Source organism: Anopheles bellator, chromosome 2 (assembly GCF_943735745.2).
Source record: "Anopheles bellator chromosome 2, idAnoBellAS_SP24_06.2, whole genome shotgun sequence".
Lineage (NCBI taxonomy): Eukaryota > Metazoa > Arthropoda > Insecta > Diptera > Culicidae > Anopheles > Anopheles bellator.
Window position 1 is genome coordinate 77,178,607 of NC_071286.1, and position 27,421 is coordinate 77,206,027.

General features: G+C 50.9%; 10 protein-coding genes across 10 annotated transcripts in view; 5 read left to right on the forward strand and 5 right to left on the reverse strand.

Annotated features, from left to right (window-relative positions):
• Positions 1 to 1,190: 1,190 nt before the first annotated feature.
• Positions 1,191 to 1,926, reverse strand: LOC131210479 (homeotic protein deformed-like). Its single transcript, XM_058203737.1, has 2 exons — positions 1,785 to 1,926; positions 1,191 to 1,715 (listed from the first exon to the last, which is right to left on the reverse strand). Exons 1-2 carry the CDS (start codon positions 1,788 to 1,790, stop codon positions 1,254 to 1,256), a joined length of 468 nt encoding a protein of 155 aa, XP_058059720.1. The 5' UTR covers positions 1,791 to 1,926; the 3' UTR covers positions 1,191 to 1,253.
• A 2,435-nt stretch (positions 1,927 to 4,361) lies between these two features.
• Positions 4,362 to 5,202, forward strand: LOC131209036 (adult cuticle protein 1-like). Its single transcript, XM_058202007.1, has 2 exons — positions 4,362 to 4,444; positions 4,533 to 5,202. Exons 1-2 carry the CDS (start codon positions 4,439 to 4,441, stop codon positions 4,929 to 4,931), a joined length of 405 nt encoding a protein of 134 aa, XP_058057990.1. The 5' UTR covers positions 4,362 to 4,438; the 3' UTR covers positions 4,932 to 5,202.
• Positions 5,203 to 6,615: 1,413 nt separating this feature from the next.
• LOC131210944 (prismalin-14-like) lies at positions 6,616 to 7,107 on the forward strand. Its single transcript, XM_058204270.1, has 2 exons — positions 6,616 to 6,675; positions 6,739 to 7,107. The coding sequence occupies exons 1-2, from the start codon at positions 6,670 to 6,672 to the stop codon at positions 7,105 to 7,107; spliced, it is 375 nt and encodes a 124-aa protein (XP_058060253.1). The 5' UTR covers positions 6,616 to 6,669.
• Positions 7,108 to 7,877: 770 nt separating this feature from the next.
• On the reverse strand, positions 7,878 to 8,555 carry LOC131209219 (adult cuticle protein 1-like). Its single transcript, XM_058202228.1, has 2 exons — positions 8,493 to 8,555; positions 7,878 to 8,425 (listed from the first exon to the last, which is right to left on the reverse strand). Exons 1-2 carry the CDS (start codon positions 8,496 to 8,498, stop codon positions 8,069 to 8,071), a joined length of 363 nt encoding a protein of 120 aa, XP_058058211.1. The 5' UTR covers positions 8,499 to 8,555; the 3' UTR covers positions 7,878 to 8,068.
• Positions 8,556 to 9,264: 709 nt separating this feature from the next.
• Positions 9,265 to 10,094, forward strand: LOC131209696 (adult cuticle protein 1-like). Its single transcript, XM_058202819.1, has 2 exons — positions 9,265 to 9,376; positions 9,460 to 10,094. Exons 1-2 carry the CDS (start codon positions 9,371 to 9,373, stop codon positions 9,877 to 9,879), a joined length of 426 nt encoding a protein of 141 aa, XP_058058802.1. The 5' UTR covers positions 9,265 to 9,370; the 3' UTR covers positions 9,880 to 10,094.
• Positions 10,095 to 11,999: 1,905 nt separating this feature from the next.
• Positions 12,000 to 12,469, forward strand: LOC131211097 (uncharacterized). The gene is made up of 2 exons (XM_058204451.1): positions 12,000 to 12,028; positions 12,115 to 12,469. The coding sequence occupies exons 1-2, from the start codon at positions 12,023 to 12,025 to the stop codon at positions 12,415 to 12,417; spliced, it is 309 nt and encodes a 102-aa protein (XP_058060434.1). The 5' UTR covers positions 12,000 to 12,022; the 3' UTR covers positions 12,418 to 12,469.
• Positions 12,470 to 12,544: 75 nt separating this feature from the next.
• Positions 12,545 to 13,086, reverse strand: LOC131211165 (uncharacterized). Its single transcript, XM_058204538.1, has 2 exons — positions 13,032 to 13,086; positions 12,545 to 12,964 (listed from the first exon to the last, which is right to left on the reverse strand). The coding sequence occupies exons 1-2, from the start codon at positions 13,035 to 13,037 to the stop codon at positions 12,545 to 12,547; spliced, it is 426 nt and encodes a 141-aa protein (XP_058060521.1). The 5' UTR covers positions 13,038 to 13,086.
• A 402-nt stretch (positions 13,087 to 13,488) lies between these two features.
• Positions 13,489 to 14,246, reverse strand: LOC131210069 (adult cuticle protein 1-like). Its single transcript, XM_058203264.1, has 2 exons — positions 14,124 to 14,246; positions 13,489 to 14,046 (listed from the first exon to the last, which is right to left on the reverse strand). The coding sequence occupies exons 1-2, from the start codon at positions 14,127 to 14,129 to the stop codon at positions 13,675 to 13,677; spliced, it is 378 nt and encodes a 125-aa protein (XP_058059247.1). The 5' UTR covers positions 14,130 to 14,246; the 3' UTR covers positions 13,489 to 13,674.
• A 3,629-nt stretch (positions 14,247 to 17,875) lies between these two features.
• On the reverse strand, positions 17,876 to 18,647 carry LOC131208098 (uncharacterized). Its single transcript, XM_058200745.1, has 2 exons — positions 18,642 to 18,647; positions 17,876 to 18,580 (listed from the first exon to the last, which is right to left on the reverse strand). The coding sequence occupies exons 1-2, from the start codon at positions 18,645 to 18,647 to the stop codon at positions 17,876 to 17,878; spliced, it is 711 nt and encodes a 236-aa protein (XP_058056728.1).
• A 4,365-nt stretch (positions 18,648 to 23,012) lies between these two features.
• LOC131208100 (uncharacterized) overlaps positions 23,013 to 27,421 on the forward strand; it is an 11,572-nt gene continuing 7,163 nt past the window's right edge. The window contains exons 1-3 of the mRNA XM_058200746.1: positions 23,013 to 23,149; positions 24,649 to 24,912; positions 25,288 to 25,291. Coding sequence (XP_058056729.1) covers positions 23,013 to 23,149; positions 24,649 to 24,912; positions 25,288 to 25,291 — 405 coding nt within the window. The remainder of the gene's footprint in view (positions 23,150 to 24,648; positions 24,913 to 25,287; positions 25,292 to 27,421) is intronic.

Sequence of the window (27,421 nt, forward strand, 5' to 3'; positions counted from 1 at the left end):
GGAGTGTATGGCGGATACGGTCTTGGAAACGGATACGGTTTGGGACACGGATACGGATACGGATACAACAACTACCTTCCGGTGGCCCATGCTGCCAAATACGTTGCTGCCAACCCTGGGGCCGTGCATGTGGCTCCTCTGCCAGGACATCTCGTCAACCAGAAGTCGATTGTGGCTTAACTTAGCTTAGTGGCGGATCTGTGATTTCTATTCAAATTAAATAGTTGCAAACGAAATTTTGTTTCTTTTGTTTGAAATAATCCATGTTCGAGTGTCTACACGTGGAGCTATTTGAAGGTTTAATGCTTCTTTCTCTTCGTTCGACCTCTGTATTTGCTGCTTTTGATGCTTCTGTTGATCGTAATCCTAATTGCGGAAGTTCTGCATACCACTCGCAGTGCGATTTCTTTGTCTGATCAAGTGGACCCACTCGAGTCGAAAGCCACCCTCGAAAGCTCCCGTGAACCGTTTCTCGCGTACGAAACGATTCGATTTGCCGGCCGAGGCGCGAGGCGTGTATATGATATAGCGCCCAGTATCGGAACATTAATCTTTCGAATGCCGCCAGTTTGGTGGAGCCAGCAATTTGTTGTCTTCCGCGCCATGCTAGGTTCCAGTACTGCACCGAAGGGTACGTGGCGCGCTGCAATGGTCGCTTAGTCACCATCGGTGTGCCCCTCTGGTTCCAGTGCCGCGGAAAGTAACATATTACATCGAAAGGGTGTGTTTCACGTCAAGTGCAGCACACTAGCGTCGGCCGGAGCCGTAGCAGGGCAGTGGCAAAACTGTCGTTGATTGATTACCATTTATCAACGACGGTTCGATTCTAGACGAATGGGACGAGGCCCGAGTGGAACCGCGCTGCTAGCGTCACAGCTGGCCGGGTGGCTATTGCGGCAGCAGATTTATGCAAATGAAAGTCCAGACTCTTTCGTTCTGGCTATCCCTGTGCGGTTGTGAAACCGTTTGATTGCACGCCACGGTTGACGGGCTTTTTTCGAGCGCCCGGGCTTGCGCTTAAAAGGATTCGGACGAAGATGCAGAGAAACGCAATTCCAGGTGGGTTGCTGGAATTGAGATTTCAGATTCGATGGCAGCGCGGGGAGGAGATTAAGTTGTCACAGGCTCCCGTCACCTGCCGGTGAGCTAATGGTAAATTGATCACAAGTTTCAAGTTTCAAGTTGATTTTCCAAACTGCACAACGGAACGTTACCGATTTTTATTATCATTTTCCAGAACACTTTTCGGTAGCTTACAACAGATACTTGGTAGCCGGGACTGCGGTCAGGTACTTATCGTATCCGTATCCATATCCGTGCCCGTACGCACCGTAGGCCGACGGATAGCCCCAGGGATTAGCGGCAACGTTAGCCTGCACTACGGTGGCCTTCGCCGCTCCATAGAGCCCGTACGGCGCTGCATAGGGCGAGTACAGGTGCTCTCCATGGGCCAGGGGGTGGGCCAAGGAAGCCGCGTTTTCCTGAACCACCGTCGGACCATGGCTTCCCCAGTAGCTGTAGGTGCCGGAAGGGTTGTGGTGATAGGCGGCATACGGAGCAGCGTACGACGCGGCATAACCGAGCGCTCCAGCATAGTGGTGATCGTCGTAGTACGCCCCGGAGTGATGGGCGGCAGCAAGGCCTGCGTACGGGGCGACGTATCCTGCCTCGGCCAGGGCAGCCACAGCCACGACGGCAACAATAGCGGCAACAGTCTGCGGATTGGACGAGGATTATTGGACCCATAATTAAGGGGCTCGCTACTTTTGCATCGCAGCTTATACCTTCATGATGGATCAACGATAAGTTTGATGAACTGCTTGACGAGTGTTCTTCTGCAGCGACCACTTGTTCTTTACTGTCCGGACTCATGCTCATGACAGGTGTACTTATAAAGCGTTCAGGTCGGCCAGCCCGGTCGGCCTCGACGTGCCACTTCCAGTGGCGAGTGACAATGAAATGAAATTGCGAACCGTGCTCAGCGTAGCGGAACGTTCCGAAGTCCACAACAATCTGTTAGCCTGTTAGAGGTACCCTGTCGGATAGTTGGCCACCTGCCAAACCAGGAACCCGCGACTCCATTAGCAGTAGAAGAAAGCTGAAAGTACAGAGCGGCCAACCATAATTTTCTCTCGGCTGTTTGTGGGGAAAATTTGTCAGATAAAAAGTGACCAGGGCTGGGCAACTACTGGTTAGTGTCGATCGCGCGCGATCGGTTCTAATTGATTGATAATCACTACCGGCGAATGGCGATCGGGTTTGCGGGGCGATTAATGCCTGGTGGAGCTCATTTAAATGGGTCTGTCAGGAACTGCCTCCGTCATAGTGCACTTTCCCACAGAACCTCCTTGTGGGGCCCGGTGGGCAGCTGCTGGCAGCTAGGCCAAGGCAGGGCAGATAGCTAAGGTAGGCTGGTTTCGTGTTTTTCTGCCGCTCTGGCCACTTCCAGGATTCTGCTGTACCGGCGGGCCCCAGCTGTGGTGAGCTCTGATGGGAGACAACAATTAGCATATATCGTTTGCATGGCGTACGTACCACACATGGCAGTTGGCGACAGAGGAACGAACGCTGCAACGACATCGATCGAATCGATGCTATGAGCGGCCATTATGTAGTTAAACGAAAGAATAGCGTGGATAGTTTCCAGCAACGAACTGATCGAGACTCGAGGAAAGTGCCACTTTGAAAAATGGCAATTTACGACAATAGGCGGCCAGCAGGCAATCATGGAGTAGATTGAGCGATAAATCAATAGATCATTTTCAGGGCTAGATGAAAATGGTCGCCTTTTCTCGGTGACTTGCTTCGATTCGTTCGATCGGCACCACCAGAGGTCGCACCAATTGGAAAATTATCCCAAACGAGATCTTTTCTCCAAAAAAGAGTGCTTTAGACCAAGAATGGGCTTCAGGTTAATTGAGCTACCTGGGGTCGCAGTACATTGGAGCAACCGCCTCGCGTCGATCAAGTTCTGACGAGAATCGAAGCCTCGAAGCCGGGCATCTGAAACCGTACGGCTTGCGCTTTCGTTTGGGACGGCCCACTCTGAAGGAATGCCTGCCCATGTGCACACCCGACGGTACCACTTTGACTAATTAACGCAATTATCGAACGTGACATATTTACTGGCGGGTGGGTAATTAAACTTTATATCTCCCGCCCATTAACCTCATCTGGCGCGGGTGAGTATCTCCGCGCCGCGAAAGTGATCGTGGACGTGGGGTGGACTCCCGGTCGACTCGGACTGGGCGGTGTTTTGCAGGAAACTAGTTCACGGTGCCGCTAGGGTGTTCCTTCATAATTCCCCCCGTGCCGTGGGCAGGATTGTTCCACGTCACGTATGAGGTTTTGTAATAGACACCTTTCTGCCGTAGTGGTTCGTACGTAACACCTGGTTCCACGGCAGAACCCGAGGGCCGGTCCGCAGGTGGGTCGCGTTCTGGCGGTTGAACTTGAGCCTTAGAACCTTTCGCGTGGCCAGTAACTGGCCGGGCGACACAAATGGAATGGAGCGGCCTTGAGATGGGTGTTCCGTAATCGACGCTGCTGGAGTTTCTAGAATTATTCCACAACCCGATACAAAGTATCCGGGCGTGACGGTGTTGCGTAAGGGACTGGGACATCGGGACATTCGAACGATTCGAAAAAGAACACAAAGATTCTACCTGATCAAGGGATGGTCTAAGTAGAAGCTTTCACTTTTCACGCTCAATTTGCGCACGTTCGACGTTCTTGCCTGCCGTTTCTTTTTGTGGAAATTCTGACAGCCATTTCCGGCGGTGAAGTGAGTCGAATGATTTTTCACGCACCACAAAGTGGCCGGCTCCGGTTTAGCTAGTCCAGCGCCGGGCGTGACCTTCGAAGTCTTCGGACCCTGACGTGTACGCGCGCCCCATTCGCGGCCCAGGTTCGGACGGGGAAGCATATCGTGGCCGATCGGCACCGATCGGTATGCCGATCTGGCGCCCCTTCCACCCAGGGTTGCCTTAGTTCAATTATTTTATTTTTTTTGTTGCAAGGCTGGAACCGCAAGACGATAAACGCGATTTGCGATTTGCCCCCCTTCTCAGCTCGGACCGTCGGGGTTCGGGTCTGGTCCACTCAGTGCATTCCGATGCACTTTGGGTGGCTCGTGGGTGCACTCGAAATGGAGGTATGACAAAAACAATGTGAAACGGCGCCCGGGCACCGATCTGGGCTGGGGCAATTACTTCGATTGGTTCGGCCCAGTGGTGGCGTGGCGTGGGTGAAGGGGACGGGTCGATCCGCGATCGGGTGGCCCAAGTTCGCAAGGAACCACGGGCGAGTGGCTGGATCGCGGCCGGCTCGGTATAAAAGGATCTGCCCGCGGTTCGGAACACAGCAGAAGCGATCCAAACGTTCTAAAAGCTCCACAGCTCCTCCAGCTAACCAAACAACAACCAACCCAACCTTAACCATGAAGGTACGACGTGGTCCCGGAGTCCCTCGGGACGTCTGCAGGGCAGTTAGCTAACCGTTCGTTTCGTTCCCCTTGCATTCCCCTCCTACAGTGCATCGTTGCCGCCGTTGCCATTGTCGTGCTGGCCGTCGCCGCCGAGGCCGGATATCCTTACGCCGGATACCCGTACGGATACGGAGCCACCGTTGTCCAGGCGAACGCTCCGGCCTGGCCGTACGCCCACGCCGGGTATCCTTACGCCCACGCTGCCGCCTTCCCGTACGCCGCCCATGGTGCTTACCCGGCCGCCATCGCTGCTTACGCCGCCCCTCATGCCGCTCTGCTGGCCGCTCCCCACGCCCCGCTCGCCTCGGTCGCTCACCACGCCGGAGTCGTCCCCGGAGCCACCTCGGTCACCGCCACCCGCGGTGCCGTCCATGTTGCCCCTCTGCCGGGACACGCCGTCTCGCAGAAGCAGCTGAACCTGGCTCCGGCCCCCGGAACTCTGTAAGCGCTGAAAACACCGCACTGAAACTGGTGGCTAACGAAGGAACCGGAAATGGACCAAACGTGGAGTGTGTGATCGTGTGAAGGAGCGACGAGAACAGGGGGAGCCCGACTGGCCACAACAGCAGAGGCGGGCTCGACCGAGCGGAGTGTGTTTTGCAAAGGAAGGATATACTCTTGTTTCTTTTTGTTTGTTCACGCTTATCTCAGCTGATTGTACATTTGCTGTAAATAGTTGTTATTTACACGAATAAATGACAATTTTGTAAACAAAACCATCGATTTCTATTATTGGGGAACGGATTGCGTAATCTATACAGATCCTCACAGGACTCTTCCCATGGCGGCTGCGGAATGATTATGACATGACATTAGTCAATTTTTGTCGGAATTTTTGTAGGAATTACATTAGTAAATTTTTGTCTTTCTTAAGCCAAGAGGTCGCAATAAATGTTGTGGAACTTGGAACTTCTGAACTTTTATGGCGAAAGGTTTGCCACAGCACAACCAATTTATGAACGATTGTTATTTCTTTGGTGACATAATTCCCGTGGGCACTTAAAGGACAGCCGCGATTTTAAAAAAGCATTAATGAAATGCAGAAGTTGCTGTTCAAAAGCAATTGTTATTCTTGGAAGACTTTCAGAGATTAAATAGGTCCCAAAAATGGTCCCAAACGCATCTGAAAAGCTTCCGTTTTGATGAAATATTTGGTCAAACAATAAATTACAAACTCGAATGAGGACCGTATTTTCCAGGTGTTACTGCTATTATTCTGCTAATCAACAACCAACGACCTCGCCCGTAAAAACTCAACATTACAAATTTTCATAACAGCAACAAATTTTGAATTGTAACGCATGATCAACAATAAATAAAATGATATTGAACATGTTCAAATTGGAATGTTGCCATCTATTTTACTCAGAGAAATTCGATTTTTCTAATTTTATTTTTTGTTAATTCCACGATTTACTGTTAGACAGGAAGTCATTTCAACACAAAACTTAAATGAAATTACGACAGCAGATATTGTTGCTTCCTCCCTACCATTCCAACTGCAAGTGGCATACATGCGTTATGTTTATCATTACATATTTTATCATTCTGTTCTCTGCACATGTCGTTGTAATTTTTCTTCATCGAATTGAACCCTTTTTGAGGTTTCACTTGCTGGCCGAAACCTTTTCATCGAAATATAGTGAATGGTCAGAAAAAAAGCCAGAAGCTATTGATTCACGTTATTAATGGCTCAGATTAGCACAATGAACGATAGTAGGTTCATCGTGTGCGTTAACGTTTTAATTTATTGGCTCGTTTGTACTTTCGAAAGGCACCGAACGAAGACACTACTGCCTATCGGTACGATAGGCTCCTAACCGTTCTCACCGTGACCGGAAGACGAATTCGTTTCGAGCACGTTCAGTTCCACGGGAGAGTTGACCCATTTTGAATCGGATTCGCTCCGTCGTCCTTCATGCACTGTTGCATCCGTCCTTGCCGGCAGCAAATTCGGCGGCATTCTACTTTTGGGTCATTTCACTCATAATCCACCCCACAGCCATTCACTTAAACGGCGGACATTCGCAGAATTGGCGTTCTGAAGAAGTCAAATGTGAAGTTTTTGGACAAGGCACTTAGTATAAATAGGCGAACCGAATTTCGGTATGGCATCAGTTTCCAGCTAGCGTTGTCTGCAGTACAATCGTTTCGAAACGAAACCATCCAAATCCATTTCTACCATGAAGGTAAGTTTGGGCCAGGATCTTATTTAAGGTTCTAAACCGGGTAATTAACAACTCTCGTTACAGGTCTTCATTGCCTCCGTTGCTCTGGTGTTGCTGGCCGTCGCTGAAGTATCCTACGCCGGTGGCGTTGTGGCGGGTGGCTACGCCTCGGCCTGGCCAGTGACTTCGTCGGTCGCATACCCGGCCTACGGAGTGTATGGCAAGTCGGTGCTTCCGTGGTCTGCTAAGTCGTACTCGTACCCGGCGGCCTACAACAGCTGGCCAGTAGCCAGTAAGGTGGTGTCGTACGCAGGCCCAGCCTGGTATGGGGACAAGCTGTGGAGCTACGACCGATACGGATATGGCAGCGGCTACGGCTATGGTGGCTACGGATATGGCGATGGCTGGGGCTACGGCTACGGCAAGGCGTACCCATCGAAGTACTGGTGGTAAACTGAGGCACAATGGAACCGGAAATCTTTCAAACTGATTGGACCAACGAGCGCGCGAATCTGTTGTTACTGTACAGGACGGTTGTGAAGCATTTCTCAACATGTGTAAATTACGTTTTAAAATAAATCAGTGATGGCATACCAAACATATTTTCCATTTCGCATCAACCCATCCAAATCCGAATGTCTGAATACGCAATATGACTGATTACCAAATAGAAATGTTGGAAAGAGCTAAATTCAAACAAAACGCTTGTTTTCAAACGAAAAAATGATTTGTTGATGTAACATATAACAACGGAAATCGAAACAACATAATACCAAGTTATTAGACTCAAAACAAAAAATGGAAAATTAAGAAACTACACGAACAAAACAAAAGTTGAGAACACATTGCACAAGGCAGTACATCAACAGAACGGCAATAAAATTAAAAGAAACAACCGTGAAATTATGTTAACTGTTTTTACCTTACCAATGAGGATTTTAACTTACCTTATTTACCCACAATTACTTAATTATTAGTTAATTAATATTGATGGATTTTTACGTCACTGTTTTCACGCTGTTTTGGCAATGTTGAAAATATTTTACAGGATTACTTGGAACAGTTATCCTCTTCGTACTGTAAAACTTCTACAAATAACCTCAAGGGAAGTGGTCCCCTTTTAAGAACAGACGAAACCAACGAATGCTGCCAGCTCATCATTCATCGCTCGGAAACTCGAGAGAACGAAAGGGAAAATCGATTTTTTTTTTGTAAAATGCTCATACATGCACGCATTTGAGATTTTATTCGAGTTCTTGCAGCAATACAAACGAAAACGGATCGCAGGCGAACGACTACTTAGCAGCTAATGAGTATGTTATCACTTGTTCAGCATATTGCACGAATGGCGGTACGGTGTTCCAGTGGGATTTGGTTGCGGGCTCGGGAGCGGGGCGGGCGGTCGGCACCACGCCTAGATGGTTCCCGGGGCCGGCGCCAGGTTCAGCTGCTGCTGCGAGACGGCGTGTCCCGGCAGGGGAGCCACATGGACGGCACCACGGGTAGCGGTCACGGAGGTGGCTCCGGGCACAACTCCGGCATGATGGGCGGCAACCGGTGCGACATGGGGAGCGGCCAGGTACGCAGCGTGCGGGGCACCCAGGAAGGCAGCATGCGGAGCGTAAGCGGGGTAGGCGGCGTGGATCGCGGCCGGTGGCCACGAGGCTACCGGAACGGCCGCCGGCAGACCAGCGTAAGGCCAGCCCCACGGCAGGACTCCGGCTTCCGAGACGACGGCCAGGGCCAGCACAACGGCAACAACGGCGGCGGACTGCAAAGAAGAAGGGCGCGGTTCAGTCTGGGCTCCCGGTGCCCATCCCAAGGCTCGATCCGCTTACCTTCATGGCTGTGGGAGCGTTTTGGGCTGAAAGTACTTCGAAAGCACCGTTCGATTGGACGTTTGAAAGGATTGTGATAGCTCTCCAAATGGCGCGAAAGGTTTTTATACCCCCGGCTCACCCGGGACGTTCCTCGAACGTCGGGGTGCCAGAACAAGGTGTCCCATGGGTGAAGTGGAGATTCCGAGGCAAAAACACAACAGCAGCGCGGTGAGTGGAGCGCCACGGTTAGTCCACCAGACCGGAGGTATTACTACACTCCCAACGCGAGCCGCGCGCTGGGCGCATTCCATTGGTCCTGCCGCGTAGGGTCGAAGACTGGTAAGCTGAGCGGGGCCAGTACATAGCTCCAGAGTGGCCCTCTGATGGCGTCGGCGTTATGGAGGAAGCGAACGACCAAGCAAAAGGGTTGCTGGAGTTTTCAAGTTCAGTGATCCATTTTTTTCGGGCCAAGCTCAATCATGCGGAGGCTATGTGGTGGACCCCGTTTACACACATCGGCACCCGAGCCGCATGTGGAGTCCCCTCCACCGAGTGCATTCTAACTGCAACTGCATCTTGCCCGCCGACGTCGTTGCACATGCAGCGCCGTCGGCAGCAATAGTGTCTTTGCACGCCAGCGAGCAAAGTGAAAGAATCTTGAAGTATATAGGAAAAACTTGCCCGGCCGTGGCCGCTTGGGTGGTGGGGGCGCCCACCGTTGCACTGACCTGCGCTGCAACGGTACCGAGGTTGCGCCCGGCTCTCGGTTCTCGGTGGCCGGGCGTTAGAAGGCCCACTTTGGTATAAAAACGGCGGCACCCGCCCGGGTTCGGTATCATAATTAATTCGATCGCTCCAAAGTAACCGAGGCGCTCCCAAACACCAAAAACCCAATCATGAAGGTACGTGGCGACCGTGACGTGGAAGATCCCGCCGGGAACGGTTCGGGTTGTTTGACCGTTTTTTTGTGCTCTCCCCCGGGCAGTGCATGGTAGCTGCAGTCATCTTGGCCCTGGCCGTCGTTTCGGAAGCCGGACTCCTGCCCTATGGCGGCTGGCCCTACGGCCATCTGGCGGTGGCACCGACCGTGATCCAGTCGAACGTGTTGGCCCACCCGTACGGAGCGATCTCGCACGCCGCCGTCCACGCTGCCCTGCCAGCCCTGCACCACCACGCGGCCATCCCGGCGTACGGCCCGCACGCCGCCTTCATTGGGCATGCCCCGCACGCCGCCATCCTGGCTGCTCCGCACGCACCGGCTGCGTCCGTGGCGCACAACGCCGGAGTGGTGCCCGGTGCCACCTCCGTGACCGCTACCCGTGGTGCCGTGCACGTTGCGCCCCTGCCCGGACATGTCGTGTCCCAGCAGCAGCTGAACCTGGCCCCGGCCCCGGGAACCATCTGAGCCGTGCGCCACGTCTAGTCCCTTCGCTCCGGCAGGCGAGTTCCCCGCAAAGGGAAGCGCCCGCTGGCCTCATCTGTCTCGTCTATCGCTGTCAGTCGAAATTACGCTATCCCGCCGCTGTTTCGGTCCAGTGTGGTGTTTGTTTCGATTGCAACACTTTGGAAGCCGCCGAGCGTCGAAAAAGATGAATCAATAAAATTCGTTGCACATTTCTCATACAAAAAGGGGTTTCCATTTTTGGGGAGCAACGTCGCAGAAAGTGGTTTCGTCTCTGGAGTGCTCAGTCTGTTGACTGATCTGGGCATCGTGGTGGGTCTGGTCCTAAACCCTGACATGATTATCCTCGAGTTGCTGCATACCTACTACCTTATATCTGGCCCATTATCGTGGTTTTTTATGCATGGTTCAAATTGATCATTTTTTGTCAGTATCGATTTGTTCTTAGGTTTTCTCCAAATTTGCCAAATCGATCTGGATTTGCAGTCAAAGCTTGCAGTTTTCACGGTTTTTTATCCACTCCACTTTATCCATCCACTTTTCATCTCCAATCATCTGATCTGATAGAGAAATGAATTTCTTTTGCATCTGACCTGCAGAAGTTCATAATTCATTTTTTGGTTTTCCTGCTGCCTTACGTTCAGTTCATCTTTCCCTCTTTCTGGATCTTTTCCAGGGCCTTAAAACGTGGCGATATGGCGTGTTGGAAAAAAATAGAAGATCCGCCAGTTATTGTTGCTTTTGTGTGTCACTTTCCTCAAACGTTTTTGGATTCCTCCGATGCTCTTGTTAAGTCAAAATCAGCATATTTAAATTTTTTAAACTGCTTAAAGCACTGCGATCTTCCGAAAGCAAGCTTCGGTAAGCATTTGATGCAGTTTTCGGTAGCAGTTTTCTTCAGCAGGTAGCTGAAAAGCTATGATCCCCGCCAAACGTTATTTTCAGGCACAAACCTCTTCCTGGACATTTTGGAAGGATTTTAAACGAATTTTGGACCTGATAGTCTGCAATATAACCACATCAGATGACACGCATAGAAAATACTTTTTTATACCGTTTCACTAAAGTGTTTGCTACATTGCTTTGTTATTTTTGCCAATGCTCATCTTCATCGTTTGGCATCTCATAAGCTAAAATAGCAACGACCAATGTCTTGTGAGTCCTTCTCCGTGGCTTTCCAAATTTTGTTGATGATTGTTCTCAGCGTTTCAACACATGGATCAAACGAAAGCGGAAACTGAAAACCGTTTAGAGGAACATTACCCAACAATTTGCACAGAAAATATAAGCGCGGTTTGTGGCACAGAATCCTTCTTGTGTCTTCAACCAGACTGTCTTGATTAAAGATCGTCTATTTCTTTCAGTAAATTTCTTAACAAGGGAATTTCGTGGCGTAGTGATTCATTCTGCTACGCTACCGGCAACGAGTTCCATAGTCCTGCTCGATCTCCTCCACAGTCTACTGGTTTTACGTGGGGCGCTTGCAATCGGCAATATGCATCCAGAGACAGAGAACTTGAATGAGTCTGGCGTTCGCGTTCTCGCTTTCGCCGATCGGTTCTAAATCATATCACTGTCAGCAGCTGCCGCTGGAGAAATCCCCGTTATGGCAAAGGTGTGAAAACCGTGTGGGCCAATGGTGCTGAGTAATAGCCCTACCAGTCGGGTCAACGACAGCGAAAGCAACTCTTGGGTTGCGGTTCTGATGCACTCGTAAAATTACTGGAGGCGGGTCTCTACGAGCAGCCACACGAATCTAGTGATTGAAGCCGGATCTAGATCACAGCAAGGGCTGTCTAGTGCATGTGTCACGCACAGTTCTAGAGCCGGGATAAGCGCGGCTGTAACTAAGCGCCGGCCAATGTCAGCCAGTTGGTTCTGTAGAAACCCCTGGGCTGAATGCGTCCTGCACGACGGTGCATTAGCAAACTGCCCCGGCTGGGTGGAGTTGATATCCTGGAACAGGAAAAAATCACTCCAACCTATTCTACAAAGTCACAAGTTCTGGTTTTCGAGGTCGCACGATGTAGGTGTTGGCCGCGATTGAAACTAGAACAACCCCAATGTCGGGGTATAAAAAGCCCTGCCCAAGAACGTAGAATTGTTATTTTTGTTCACTTCCTGCAGCAGGTCAGCCGAACTCGCGATGACAGTGAGTAGCCGTGAGGGTTCCGGGGGTCAGTGAAGCCACTTTCGCCACTAATCACCACACACTGTTCGGCCATCTTTTTGCTGAAGATCTCCCACAGATCTCTGTTGGTGGCGCTGGCGATCCTCATCGCTAGCGAAGCGTCCTATCACACCCTGTCGCTTGAAGGATGGCCCTACGCGTACCCGTTGGGACCGTGGCATGAAATCTCGCAGGCCGAGAAGCTGACCGCTCCGGTACCGATCGTTCCCGTCGTAGCCGCACACCTTGCCTCGTATCCCGGCGCCACAGCGATCATGGCCACACGGGGCTCCATACACATCGCACCACTTCCGGGACACTCGGTGTCACAGTTTCAGTACAACTTTGAGGCACCACCGGGAACGTTCTGAGGCTGAGCGTAGCCGGACAGATACTTCGCAATAAATAGCTTTATTCGTTACTCAAACCACAGACACTGGCCAGGCGCACCGGAAGGCGCTCGTTTGCTTTCGACACTGAACGTCACTCACACGTCGATCACCGAGGGTCCTGCACCAGGTACTTCTTCATCACCGATGGTGCGATGTAGTGGTTCGTGCTGTAGCCCTGCCCGTTGATGAACACATTCGGTACGGCCCAGGGACCCTGCGATCCTGCTCGGACGGGCACGTAGGCCACCAGCGAGCTTGGTCCAGCGACGAAGCTCACGTATTGGCCCTTCGGCACGAGTAGCTGCTGCTCAACGTGTCCTTGCCACGGTGCCAAATACCCCCGGGGTACCACAAAACGGTGTTCTTCGGGAAACCTCACGTACGGGTGCTCCGTCTGCACGCCGAAGTGCTTGGGCCGTGGAAAGTATCCTTCGTCTAAGGGATGGACCGGCACATAGGGAGTGAACAGTGCGGATGCTTCAATCGCACCGATCGTTACTAAAGTGGCCCACAGGATCCAGAGTGTCTGCGGATGAGAGGCGTTAAGCGATTAGCTCCTGATTCCTGCGCCAGGCTCGTTCGATTCGGTTTACCTGCATAGTGGTTACGGTGTTCGGTGGCGTGATGTGGCACTGTGAATCGTTCGGATGGCGGGCTGTGGACAATCTGGTCGAGCCGGGCCGCTGGTGATCACATTTTATAACGAAGAAACTTCCAAAAAGCTCACGGGTCACCTCACGCGCCATGGCCGCACGCTTGCGTAGTATGCTCATTGCGTAACGACGCGCCGGTGAATGAAGTTGTGGATCATAAAAAGTGTAGCGTCCGCGAGATTCGGCAGAGCTCCACCTTCGGTGCAGTCAGGGGTGAAAGTTACGATGGCTAAACTTGACCCGCAAAGCGCGTTTCGATGGTTGCAAAATGAGAGGCGGCTCTCGCTATCGGCGACACTAATGTGTAGTTTGTGGAAAATTCGGCCAGAAGTTGGAAACTCTCAAGAAGCGTTCAGTGGGACCTCCCGATGGAGGAATGAAACTCATCTTGGGCGAGTCTGGTTTGGCTTTCGAGCTTGCATTTATTTGTGCGTATCGGTCAGATACATCGGAGTAGCGGATTGGCAGAGGTTTAAACGGGAGCCGGCACCATCCGGAGGTCTGTCACAAATGGGCGACTAAGCCGACAGATCTTCGCGGTACGCACCAGCCTTTGGCGTAAGCTGTTCGGGTTCGGGTGGCGTTACTCGGTTCCAGGGGCCGGGGCTAGATTGAGCTGGGTCTGCGAAACGGAATGTCCGGGTAGGGGCGCAACGTGGACGGCACCACGAGTAGCAGAAACGGCTGTGGCCGCCGGGGCAGGAGCGAGAGCAACAACGGCTGGAGCGGCCGGAGCCGGGGCCAAGACTAGGGCCGGCGCACCGGAAACATCGAGCGTAATCGGGGCCGGGGCCAGGGCAAGTACGGTCGGCGGCGGATTGGACTGGATTACGGTCGCTCCGGGAAGGGCAAGGCCGGCCGGTGCAGCGATTGCGAGGCCGGGCGGAAGCACCCACGGGATGAGTCCTCCTTCGGCGACCAGCACCGTGGCTGCGAGCACAAGGGCAACGAAACACTGCGGAGCGGTGACAGAGATCGTTATCCTGATGGCGCTGGGTACCTAGTAATCCTTGCCGCTACGGGTACACTTACCTTCATTACTGCGGTGACACCGGCTTACAGAGCTGAGGAATCGGCTGTCGGATTGAGATTTTCACTTGTTCCGTTTGACACTGCAGATCAGAATCTGATGAGGGCTGGACCGCAGTGTCGTCTATTTATATCAGGCTCCCTGGTTGGTGGAGTGCCACCGTTGGGCAGAAGATTTCCGTTTACCAACCCCAACGCTCCCATGTTCCAGCGGGCCAAGTGCATATGTAAGGGGTTCGGAATAAATTACACCTCACAGCACACGGTTCCCCAGTGGGGGTCCTCCTGGGTATCGCTCAAGAGCGGTGTTCTGTTTCATCAGCCAACCATCCCTGCCCGGCGCGGAATCTACAGTTCATTCGAGATGCGGCACCATTTTAGGACCGGTTCGATCCGCGAGGTTCACTGCAGCAGGAGAATTAGAATTAGATTACAATAATTATTAGCATTAATTAAGGGCTCCCATCGTAGGCCTGTATCGGTTCGGGTTCTCAGTCTAACGGCCGCTTTGCCAGCGTGATGTAAGGTTCCATTTCAGCTGTTCAGCGATGGGCCAGTTTTTTTCTTTATATCTTCCGGCCACAGATAGTGCCATTCAATTGCAGGTGGAACTGTATTCTTGATTGCTTGACGGTTTGAATTGACAATCGGTCCAATCGTTGATTAAATCATCTCAAGAACTCCTAGCAATCTGCTCCGGCAATCCGACACTTAACGTACGAGGTGTGTTCGAAATGTATCGCGACATTCCCGATTTACGATTTTTTGCTACACGTGTCAGTGACTTATGGTGAAAAGTTCAACCATTTTCATTAATTAGTCAATTTTTGACAACTGTTTTGCTGGGTCGTGTTTTGGTTGATTTTTGTCGTCAAAAGTAATTGACGACGAGTCGGTAATTCACGCAGAAAGAACGATGTGTGAGCAGGGGCGTGACAACCAATTCTGGGTTTCCCACAAATCCGGACGGATTGCTTCGGACAAATTGCGCATAACTTGCAGTAAATATTATTTATCGACCGTTCTATCCTTTGGCAACAACTCATGATGTACCACGACCCTGCAATCGAAGAAAACTGTAAGCAAAACTGTTCACATTCGACCATGCTTGGCTTTTCGACGTTCACATCTTCTCAACTCTCTGAGAAAGTTTTAAACCACCGATAAGCGCTGCTTTGGGTCATAATAGTTTCATCATAGGCCACGGTCAACATTTCGAATGCGTCCGTGCTCTTAATTTCGTTTTTCACACAAAATTTGATAAAAGAATCTTTATCCATTTTTTGGAAGAGACAAAAATCGACGATGATCCATGCAAAACAGCTGTCAAAAATTGACTGATTACTCAAAATGGCCGAACTACGTACCCCGCGGAAATTCGAATTTCGCGATGCTTTTAGAACACACCTCGTTTTCTGCATTTCTTAGGGCGCGTCTGGTAGCAACCGAGATACGTCTACCCAGGATTGAAATTATTCGACTCCAACAGACCTCTCTGTTTCACGATCTCCCGAAGGACAGTATAAAAGCACATTGCACGATGGAAGGGTGTTGTAGTCGCTGCTCTGTTCGTGTAGCGGCTCAACGGGAGGATTGAAATACCTTTGAGTAATCCAAATAGCGATGTAATAAATTTCATAATTACTCATTCGGACAAATTTCAGCCAACAAGCAACGAGCCTGCCTGAATAAAATCCTCTTAAAACGCTCGCCTTAAAATACCTGTGACCGTTAGGCGTCTCCGATACACCAGGTTTGTGGGCAAAAAACGGTTGAAGCAATGCAGTTGGCCCGAAGTCAAGCACAGCAGGTTCCTGCTTCGGGCCAACGCGCGGACGATAAAAACAAACCTGGGCGCCCCGGCACAACCACCAACCGAACCGATCGTGGTATATGACATTGATCTTGACGATCGTACCGAGTCGTTGTCGTTGGCGTCGTGGCCGCTTTCGCTTTTATTCCGAGCGAGGTCTAGTAGCGGACCGCCGAGATCGAGTTTCGCTTTCCGCGGGGGCCGCGTGTTTGCCTCAGAAGTACGCGCCAAAGTTTGTCACCCGTAACGCCGTGCCGTTGTTGGCCACGCGGACCGTACGAGACCCGGGGCCGGTTTCAGGCGGGGCTTTTAATGAGTTCACTTTTGGTGGGTCCATTCCCAATTACCGACCGACGGAAAGCAGACCGGAGAAGTACGAAACGTGTCTACCGTTTGGCCGGTGGTCGGTTGGATGGTGCAATTAAATTAGCAAATGCTCCGGCGTTTCCTGCGGGTGTCGGGCTAAGTCTAACGATTGTTGCCCCAAATCAGTAGAGGGTTAAGCATTTCTTGAGAAATTACAACGTGAGTTGATGAAAAGCTTTAATAGAGCAACAACGCCCTTCTGATGCATTTGAAATCTCCAACTAACTCCATACGATCACCGAACGATCGATCGACAGTTGGTATCACGCCCAGCATATCCCTTGAACACAACTCTCCCGGCCAACCAACCCGGGGTTGAGGAGAATTTTTGCATTTCCGCCATATTGCGCCACCAGAAGTCTAAATTGCTGTGGCCCGGTGGCGTCGTGAGAATGTCGACTGTCTACTTGCTCCACCGATTCGATCGCAGTCCATGCTAATAGGTCGCAAGGTGTAGCGGCGGCGAACCATTTCATAATATCTCCCGAACTCGCGTGCCGTACTGCGGGATCGGTCCGCGCGGTGTATGTTTTTCTGCCGCAGGAGTAGTAACCGGCACTTCAACCGGCCGGTCACCCGCTCCTTGCCCACAGATCGGTGCGTTCCCGATGGTCGCGGCGTTGTAATCTGATCGAATCGAACTGGCGAGAGAAACTAATGTTGATCGATGCAAACACTCCGATCAACCTGAAGTAGAGCACAAGGAAATGGGCGACTGGACCGGACTGGACCGGCCTGACTTTGGGAGCCTGTGTTTGTGGGAGTTAAAGAGCAACGGGCGTATTTATGGTGCAGTCGATTGCGTGGCTAGAAGCCCGCCCCAGGAAGGCGGCCAAGTTTTCGGGGCGTTCGGCACGAAGGGTGGCCAACATTTGCATACCTCCAGCCGAATCCTGGTGGATGTGATGGAATGTTTTACTTTCGGTTTTCGTGCACTTTATTGGTGACAAAATTAAATATTATATTTACGGAAAATCAAGCCTTGCGAATCAGCGGACGCCTCCGGGTTCGGATTGCTGCGAGTTCCAGTCGGTCGTAAGGCGGTTTCTACGAAGCGATGAAGGCGTTAGGAGACATAAAACAGTTTCTTGTCCGGCCGTAAAGTTGTCGAACATGGCGCGAAGGAGCCTATCAGCCATGATGAAACAGCGGCGGCACGTTTCATCAGCATTAAGTGGCAAGCAATTAACAACTATATCAAGGTCCTGAACGGGCGATGGGGCGGAACCGATAATTATAGGCCACGGAATGGGAATATAAATGACTGCGTCAAGAAGAGTCGGGCGTTTTGTTGGGGGAAACAAAAGCTTCCGCCGAAGATCTGCTACGAAGATGGACCTCAAACTAGTTTCAAGTGTACACCAACCAAGAATGCTCTCAGCTAAGGATCGATCGATCGTCTGCTAATTGTGTTGCAGTAATTGCCCGCAACGAGCCATATTTCTGTAATTAGTGACCACTCTTGAGACCATAATTTGAAAGTGAAAGCTAATACAATCAGCATGGAACGGTGAACCGATTTATTATAGTGTTTAATGACTTAAGTGTTGACTGACCAGAATCGCCTGCTGGCGGGTCACAGCTTCTGTTCGGTCGTGCCCGGTGCGATTAGCTTCTGATCGACCGTATGGCCCGGCAAAGGTGCCACATGGACCGATCCGGCGTTGATCGCTTCATACCGGGCCACGGGTCCAGATTTGTCCGTTCCGCTGCCGAAGGATGCGATATCTTTCACCACCGATGGGACACCGGTAGCGGGGACTGGCACTCCGACGGTACTGCTAACACCGGCAGGTTGCGCTTGGGTTGCCACATTAACGGTCGGTGGGGCTTGGAGTGTGACTGAGGGCAGACGCACTTGTCCGTTGACGGCTGCAGGCGCTACCTGGGCGTTGTTGCCGTAGCCCAAGGACGAGTAGGACACTGCGGCTGCGTCCGAGTATGGAAGTCCGTGACGCACGACCTGCATCGGGGGCTGGAAGTTGGTGAACGGTGGAACCGGCAGAGGTTGCTGTGGCACGGGTAGAGGTAGCGGATAGCTTGCTGGAAATTGTCCTGCCACGGGGTACTGGGCTGGGAATGGCACCGGTACCGGTGGCAGCTGTCGACCGCCCAGGAATGGTGGCTGCGAAGGAACGAACTGCTGAAGTGGGTGCGGAACGGCGTATGGATTCAGGAGTCCCGGGCCGAGCGGGGATTGCCACTGCAGTAAACCATCGTAGGGATCGACTAGCTGTTGGCCACCGGCAAGTATGACCGCAGAAAGCACCGCCACCAAAGTCTACGCAAGAGAGAACATGTTATCAGCATAAGCTCGGAGCAATTGCAATAGTTTTCATCACCTTCATTTTGTTTATCGAATTTGGCACGTTTACCAGGCAGCACCAATCACTAAGTTACGACTGAACGAATGATCTCCGATTGATCGGAAAATTTGGTGAACGATTGTTTTTATACGACATCCATTGTGGGACATCCGTCAGCCGGTGCTCATCGCACGGGGGTGATTTCTCACTGATTGGAAAATTTCGACATCTTTCAACGAGTCTGTCCACGTCAAGTGATGCCGCCTTGACGGAAGGTCACAGTGGTGCGTCCGATAGTCGACGCTCAGACCTCTAGGTCGTCGGCCCGATAGGCGGTGGCTTTCCGTTGGAGTTCCGGTCGATTCCACACGAAGGTTCGCGGAAGCAGTTTAGGATTTCCGTTGATGGCATATCGTTGGCAGCCAAGAATTCAAATATAAGCTCAGAAGGTCATGTGGTACTTGATATTTCTTTCTTTCATTTTACGTTCGCTTCAACGGCTGAGACCAACCGGGCATTCGCTTCGTATGACGTACATGGGCGCCTTTATTGCTCAAGTTCCCCCCGTATGACGAAGGTGTCGCAGAACTGTCCAGAATCTAGTTTCCTTATGCAGATTCAGTAAAAGACACGACCGCAGGGGAGGATAAAATGGACCGATTGTTTAATCAGTAGATTACCTAATGCACCACTCCCCGGCACGTAGTCCAGATACGTACCGGTCCACCTTTGCAAGGACTACTGGTGGCGAGGCGCGGGTGTGTGGTTTGGGAGTCATCTATTACCAATTACCGATCCGAGCGGGGCGAACCGGGATATGGTGGAGTTCGCCACTTGGGGTCCCGTGCGGTGGTTCGGAGAGTTGTGGAACCGCGCATTTGGACATGATCGCACGATCAAAACTAGTTTTGCCCGGGGTGGTTCGACCATTGTCCAGAGCACGGGGTATGGTCTCTCTGTATGTCCCTCTTTGTCCTGCGCACTTGTTGTCCGGCTCGTTCTCGCCTGTCGGCTAAGCTCGCTGCGCTGCGTACGCCAGAACTTGTATGCTGTATTACCGGTATGCTTTGGCTATGCGGAGCATTTCCGCGAGAAGAATGGGCGGTAAGGCATTGCGGGCCATTTACGGGGCACGAACATCGACACATGGGGATCCAGATTCATGGGGTTCTCACTTGTTTGCACTGCGTTAGTGCTGTGCCGGGCGCCAAGAATGGTGGCGAAGGAATCAGCTTTTTTTTTGTCACCACGCGCCATCCGACGCCAAGGAACCGACCCAAGAACCAGTCAAGTATTGGAGCGCGCTTGTGCTCCTATTTCTAGTATTGAGCTTTCTAGAGTTCCTGTTATTTTTTTAATAGTAGAAACTCGCTCAATTGTTTTTAAAATTCAAACATTACGTTGAACCGCACTATACGGTGGTCGCGGCTGAGGACTTTTGGACGGAAGCAGTACGGGCGAATACGGGTAAATAAGCGGCACTAACTGAATCAAGGTTACTGCCGCCTTTCTACATCGGCCCACGGTGGCTCGCCCCTTGCGCGCCCGCTTGATGGGCAACATTCCGCTGCCTCGCGGTAGTGGCACGGGCAGGGTTTCCACAATCGATTCTACTTGCCTCTCCGATCGGGCTGCTGGATCCGAGGTACAAAGATAGGACCGGATAGGCCGGACAAGCACGGTTTTGAAGAGTTCATCATGAGGCTTGTAATCAGAGCACAGGCATCTCGTGTCAGGGAGCCTTCAAAAGCACCCGGTTGATGTTCGCGATTAAGAGCCGGATAGCCGATGTTACTCAACACGGAATATCGAGTTAGATCAGGCTTACCAGCATTCGCGACGTAAATCTTCGCCGGTCCTGGAAGCAAATGAAATGCTCTAAATCGCTGGCCGTTGCCATCAGTTTGACATCGGGCCGGGATTCTATCAACTTCGGGATGACAAATCACCTCTCAGCAATTGAATGCCTCAGGATTCAGACACTTTTTGTCGCGTTGGTATATTCGTGGCGGTCGGATGGCATGCTGCCGGCCACAGGGGCTTGGCTCACGCCAATTAAATGACCATAAACCGTACTGTTGACCGCGTGCATTCAATAAAAAATGTGTCCGTTTGGCCGAGCTGCTGCTGTCTCGCCGTGTGCCGATTGGCATTGCAAATGAGATCGCTTAATTTGAGCGAAGGGCCCGCGGACTGGCGGAACCGTCGAGCGAGGGAGTGTTCGGTCGCATGCCAACCAGGTGGAGTAGGCGAAGGATAACCATACATCAGCGGCCTGGCTAAGTAGGCTGCCGACTAATGGGGTTCAGCCGACCGACCGGGCAACGGTCGTAGTAAACATTGGGTGATAAAAATAAATTTCCCACTCGGGCGCAGCCTCATAAACGTCAAATCGGAGTCGACGTGCGAAGCGGGAAACAAATTTACGCCTTGTAATTCGTTCAGCCATCGTTCCGATTCAGTCGGGGCGCTGTGGAACGTGCAACGGAACAACGGAAAAGTTCAAAATGGCCGAAGGCTCGCCGGTAAGATCCCACCCGAGGGGGAAACAGTTTTCAGTTTATTAAACCAAGTTCCACTTCCACCCAACGCCGATGTTCCGCGTTTTTCAATTTCAGAAAGATGACATTGACACCACCGACCAGCGGTGGTGGGAACGGCCAAGTGTCATCTATGCGTGAGTATGAGTTATTTTTCATTTCCGTCCTTCGGGTGGCCACTTCCGCGCGCTTAGCGGAACAGTCTACCAACACCGCAAGACCCTTGTCGGGGTGAGGTCGATTACTGCTGTCTTTGGTTTAACGTCGGTGGCCGCCAGTAAATGGAGCAACCGCGCTTTTCCGAAGTAATTTGATTGCGTGACGCTAGCGGCAATTTGTTGTGGGTCCGTGGCGGTGCTGGGAGTCCTTTTCGCCACCCGCAACATCCTAACGCTAACACGACATTTCGGGGGCAAACGGGTGGGGTCGGTGAATGATATTCAGGAAGGTAGCCAGAAAGTGGGACGCCTCCAAACTGACAGCTTGATTAGGGCTAGCGAAGGGACCATCCGGCCGAGCGTTCCTAGTCGGGAAGCACCCTAATCCGATGCCTTATGCTTTGGTAACAGCGCTTTGTTGCTTGCTGTAATTTACTGAGAGACAAAATTTCATTATTGTCCAACTATTCTTGCTTGGAGTCTTTTTGTAGAACTAGCTTTGCAGCTCTGACCTACAACTGCATCTTGGTGCGCTACTTTCAGTTTAATTTACTGTCTTGTTATTCTTTTTTAAGGGTCCCTCGTGAGGGGCCATAACTGTTATAAATATTTTGTTTGAATTGTTTGTGAAACCTGCTTCAAGGAGAGACAGTTCGATGGGCAGAGTCACACCGAAACGGCACCTTCGGAAGCACCTTCGCACGGCTTCGTGTTTGTTGCTATCAAAAATGAAAGGCGTACGTTATGGGTGTCGTATACTAGCAACCTTAGCCCTCCCTGAAGCCGATCGCTTCACCTGACAGACACTCTCTGTACCATCTCACACACCGTTCACCTGAATCGGTTCGGTTTCGGTTACTGGCTCGGATGTGTGAGGCACTGTCTGGGAAAGCTCGAACGGATGGGGTGCCCATTCCACCCAATCGGAACTTCCTGGCGCAGCGGTTCGTGCTGTTTTCATCCTTTTTCGCCAGCTACACGGAACCGTGAGACCATGAGGTTTGGTGTGCTCCGCCGTCTGCGAGTGGAAATGTGGCCTACCGACCGCTCCGGCAAGGGCGGGCAAGGACGGGCGGTTGGGCTTTTCCGCCCGGCGATACCGACACGATTGTTCGGATCAATTGGAGCGTCAGTTTGGGTAGCAGCGTGAATCGGTGAAGTGTGACGCGTAAGCGCTAGCCAAGAACCGGATTCACATTGCACGGTTACGGCACTTTTTGAAGAATTCCTTAAGCCAGACGCGTGTGTTGTAAAAAAGAATTTCGCATCAATCATGGTGTTGTTTGAATGTTTGATTGGGCATTTGCTGATTTCCATACGAAGATTAAAGGACTGAGTGCGGTCACTGTCTCCATCCTGCGGCAGCAATGGACCACCGTGCCGTTTATCGTCGTTCCCTCCGAGAGTGGGTGGCCATCTAATTTTGATGAAAACATTTCAATAATCCATCATCATTCAATCCGTAATGGAATGTGAACGAACGGGAAAATAATTATCAATGATTTATTGATGGCGTCTATCGCGTGCGTCGAAAGGTGTTGGTTCTTAGTGCCAATGCTCGTTCTGAGTCATTGTACGACTCTTGTGCCACAAATACAAATAAAGTACAACGATCTTGACAATGCATGTGATTACCATGTAAGAGAGTTCTAGACGGAAAAAGTGCTCAAGTTTTGCTGGAAGTGTAACTGGAAGTGTGATAACGCAAGATGAACGCCAACAGTTTCTGGGGTACGATAGACCAGCTGCTTGGGCGGGAGGTTCAGAAGCAGAGTGGCCAGGATTCGCTGAAGGTGGCCGGATGGTTGACAGCCTACGCTGGCGTTCGCAAAACAGTTGGCCAAGGGTAAGTGTCCGGGACTGCGAGTACCATTCGTGGCATTTATCTAGCAAAAGCTCCACATTTTACATCTCTCCTGTCACTAAACTTTCTTCTGGCATAGGTCTGGCACCACAAACAAGTTTGTTAGACAGTTATTCGCAGTGATGCAACGTGTCGGCACTTATTTTGTGCGCTATAGGCCAATGTGGAAAATGTATTGTTTTCTATTGACTCAGCAAAAAACGTTAAGAAATGATTCGATCAGTATTCAACGCTTTAAAAAGATTTGGTGAGGAAATATGCTGTAAAGCTAAAAAGAAATTTTACTATTTGTACCTGGTACAAAGTTAAGGAAAAATGAATCATTTACAGTTTATCACCAACCTTGATCAATCCATCGAAAAGAAGAACGATATGAGGCCACAACGGAGGCGCCCTTGATATTGATAGCTCTGTTGGATATTATTAAGGTCTAGCAACTCAAACCCGAACGGAGGAGCATTGACCTAAAACATGCCACGCCTATCAGCGGCAATCCGTGAGCGCCAACATCGCGTTGCAGTTGCTTCAAATTTGCGCGAGTGCATCGGGTGTGGTACAAGGATTCTGGCACCAGCGTTCTGCCATTGAGATGCAGAAAGTGCATTCGCACGATTGCCCTGAACGTTGTGATCTTGATGTGTCTCTCTTATTTACGAAGGACCTCACACACGATTGTGTTTATTCACCGGTGCTGGTGCTTAAGCGTTTGTTTTATAACGAAAACAATGTGTTCGACGAGTGCAATAAGTATGCAATCCGTATGACATGATCCCCGTTTTACTGTAGGAACCCGCGTTCGAGGTACCATCACGCGAGCCCCACGCCATAAATCATGCTCGACTGGTGGGGAAATGGCGCAAAGACTTGCCGGTCGCGCGTTTGACGAGTAAATCCTGGACGTCACCTTCGAGCTTATTGCAGACCGTCGACATTGTGCAAAAATACTTTCCCTCTCCAGTGCAGTGCAAAATATGCAAATATGCTGCTCGTGTGACCTCCAGAGACCATGTATGCGGTGATATGCGTAAAGTTTGGTGGTAAGCAGAGCAGACAGTCGTCCTCCGAGCCACGAGCCAGCTTTGCGGTACTGTTTGCGGATTCACTACCCGCCGATCCGATACATATTTTGTCGATATTTCGTGGCATTGGACGGACTCAGTGGGTGTCGTTAAATGTGCGGATATGTTATGGGTATGGTAATGGCAATAAAGTGAGATGTATGCGTCGTCTGCGGTTCGGCCCACTTGTCGTCGGAAGACTCATCGGCGACGGTGCTGGCTCGTGGCGGAGCTGGCTGGTGACTAGCAACAAGTTGGTTGGACGACCACGGTTGGTGATTATAAAAATATACCCCAACCGGAACTCGTTTTCGGGACGCGTACTCAGGAAACTATATAAAAAATGTCTTACTTTTAGTGGACAAACGGTTCGAAGATGGAGAATACAGAACATGCAAACGATTTCCCTTTCTGTTTTGTTAGGGACGACGGCAATGGATTCAATAACGACGGCTTCAACGGACTCTCCGAACGGACTGCAAGCTTACCATCGATTTTCCCTTCCGGCGATCAGCTGATTCGTCCGGATCAGGACGATCTCAACGGTGACCCGACGGGACTGACGACGACCGGTGGAGCGAATGGGGGACGCCGCAGAAGAGGGCGGTTCCGAAAGTCCAAGCTCAAGCAACTGTACGATGTGGAGGTGCTGCCGGTGGAGTACCTAGGACCAAAGATTGAGTACAGGTGATAACTTTCTGCCGCCGAAAGGTTAAAGGGTTACGAAGTTGGGCATTGACCGCCAAAGCACGCGGGCTTCGTCGTGTGACGTTACAATCGAATGTCGACTCGCTGTGGTATTGTCGACATTGTGGAGCTTTTGTTTACGGGAGCTTTCGGGGAGGCTTGTGGCTGCGTAAGGCCGACCAATGCCGCAGCCATCACAACCGACGAGCGTGAAATTGAAAGGCCCATTAACTTCGCGTGCCGTCAGGAATGGAATGTAAACTGGTGGCTCAAATTTCCTATTGACACCGCAAGGTTCCGTTCGCCCGTTGGCAGAGGTGTCAGGAAGGGGTCACTATGCTCTGGGCTTTTTTGCTCTGCCCGTATATTCAACAGGAGCGTAGAGGACGAAGTCGCTAAAACTTGGTCTTCGCTTCGTTGGTGATTCGTGTCAGGAGGTCATAAAGAAAACTTTTCACTGCCAAGAAACTTAGCAGCAAAGTGCTACCAGTTCGTTTTGTAGTTCGAATCAGAAAAAGGTGCTGAAGATGGAATGACTTTCGGCCACGTCATAGATAATGAAGAGTGCCATTTTTTGACACCATACAGAAGGGAATTGTGTTTATTGGGTCACGTCCTGATGACTCCGTTTTTTCGAGCTGCGGTTGATTCTGAGAAGAGTTGGCTTTTAGTCACCCTTGGGGCCATGCCCTCGATCGTGAGTGAAACATCTTATCCCAAGAATCTAATCGTTCGTGATTGAATTGGAACGGACCACGTTTTAGATCTGGGGATATTTGGGGGGAAATTGTCGATCTTCGACCTGACTCCCTGATACTATCACAGTGGCACGTCGCAACAGTTTTGGTTTTCCTTCAACATTTTTTCAAATTATTTGTGAAAAAAGAAATAAAAGAAACGACACCGCTAAGTTTGTTAATCCCGAAAGCCTTGTGATCTTGGTGACTTGAATTTATTGCCTAATTCAATCGAAGTCTTTGTATTTGACAATGAATTAAGCCCTTGAGTTGTTATAACAAACGACTTTACAGAAGTCAAGTGCGATTGAACGTTTCCCAGAGGTCAGTGCCACGAGTTGCCAAAGATGCCCCCCGTTTGGGTTGAACGGCGGTACCGATGGGGGCCAATCTTGACCTTCATCAAATCACTACCATTCGGAGGATGTTCGGCTTTATTGTGTCAAACTGTCATAAATCAGCCTGGGCGGCTAGAACGCTACGGATCCAGCACCACACCGAAACCGTGACCGTAACCAAATATTTCGAAGCGCAACGTGCTGTAGCTTAACTAACTCCAATTCTTCACAGCTACAGTGACTAGCGTGAATTTATGTCTTGTTTATGCCGTTGGTAGTCCCGTACCGTCTGTAGGTTCTTGCCCTTGACTGCCCCATGCTACATGCTTTAGCTATCTTTACCACCCCCCCTGGGCCTGGGCCATTGACGAAGCTTCGGCAAGACAAACAGCAAGCGTCCGTGTTACAACGGATGGTGTGGCATTAAACAGAAACAAACTCGAAAGACTGCACCGTTTTCGGGGGCAGATTATCAGATCGAGTAGAACTTGAAATTGAATGTTGGTAGTTCGTGGCGTTCGTGTCGTCGGCTAAGGCGCCACGGCTCGTACCAGCGGGACCAACAGGAACCGGGGAGCTAGCTATCGTTCGGTCGACTTGGAATTGATTCTACTTGAGGCCTCCATCCCCGCGCAGGGGGCCCTTTTTTCTCCATCCATTCCTTCGCCACGCAGGCACTGCTTTATTATTTGTGATTTCGTTTACTTTTTCTTTCCGTTGGAGCTTCACTTTTTGCGCGAGAAGGATATTTTATTTATTTTGACTCGTTTTTGCTCGCTTTTTTATGCGCGCGGCAATGTTGAATTAGTTTTCCTCACGTCAACCGGCCATCAACACGCTACCGACGAGCGGGGGGACGATGGCGTGTGGCCAACGAGGTGCGAACCAAAAGGCGTCAATGGCATCTGGATGGTGCCAAAGATTTCGGACTTGACAGTTTGGCACCGGAGTCCTAAATGGCCGGACGTGAGGTGACTCCTGGTCTTTGCGTGGAAAGTGGAGCATGTGAAAGCAAAAGTGACTGTTGACAAACCACCTGAGGCATTAATTGCCGCGTTGCACACTGTGATAAAGTGTCCTTGTTGTCGCTCGCACGTTGGATTAGTTACATCAATCATTCGGAATTCTTGTGAATGTTTGTGCTACAGGCAATTAGGTCAATATTTGTGGCATCAGCCGTCAGAGGACGAATCAAGAATACGTAACCCCTCCGAAGATGAAGAAAGGCATTTGTCCGAAAAATCAGTTGGAAAAGATGATGCTCGAGGAAGATTTTACATTCTGCGAGTGTAATTTTGCCGTCAAGCCAACGAGACGACAGGAGTAAGTATAGTTACAGTGGAGTGGAAGTAACAGTTATACCCATTTGAATTATATTGCTACATTACTGATCATAACTGACATTGCGAATCGTGGAAAAAGGGACGTTGGTCC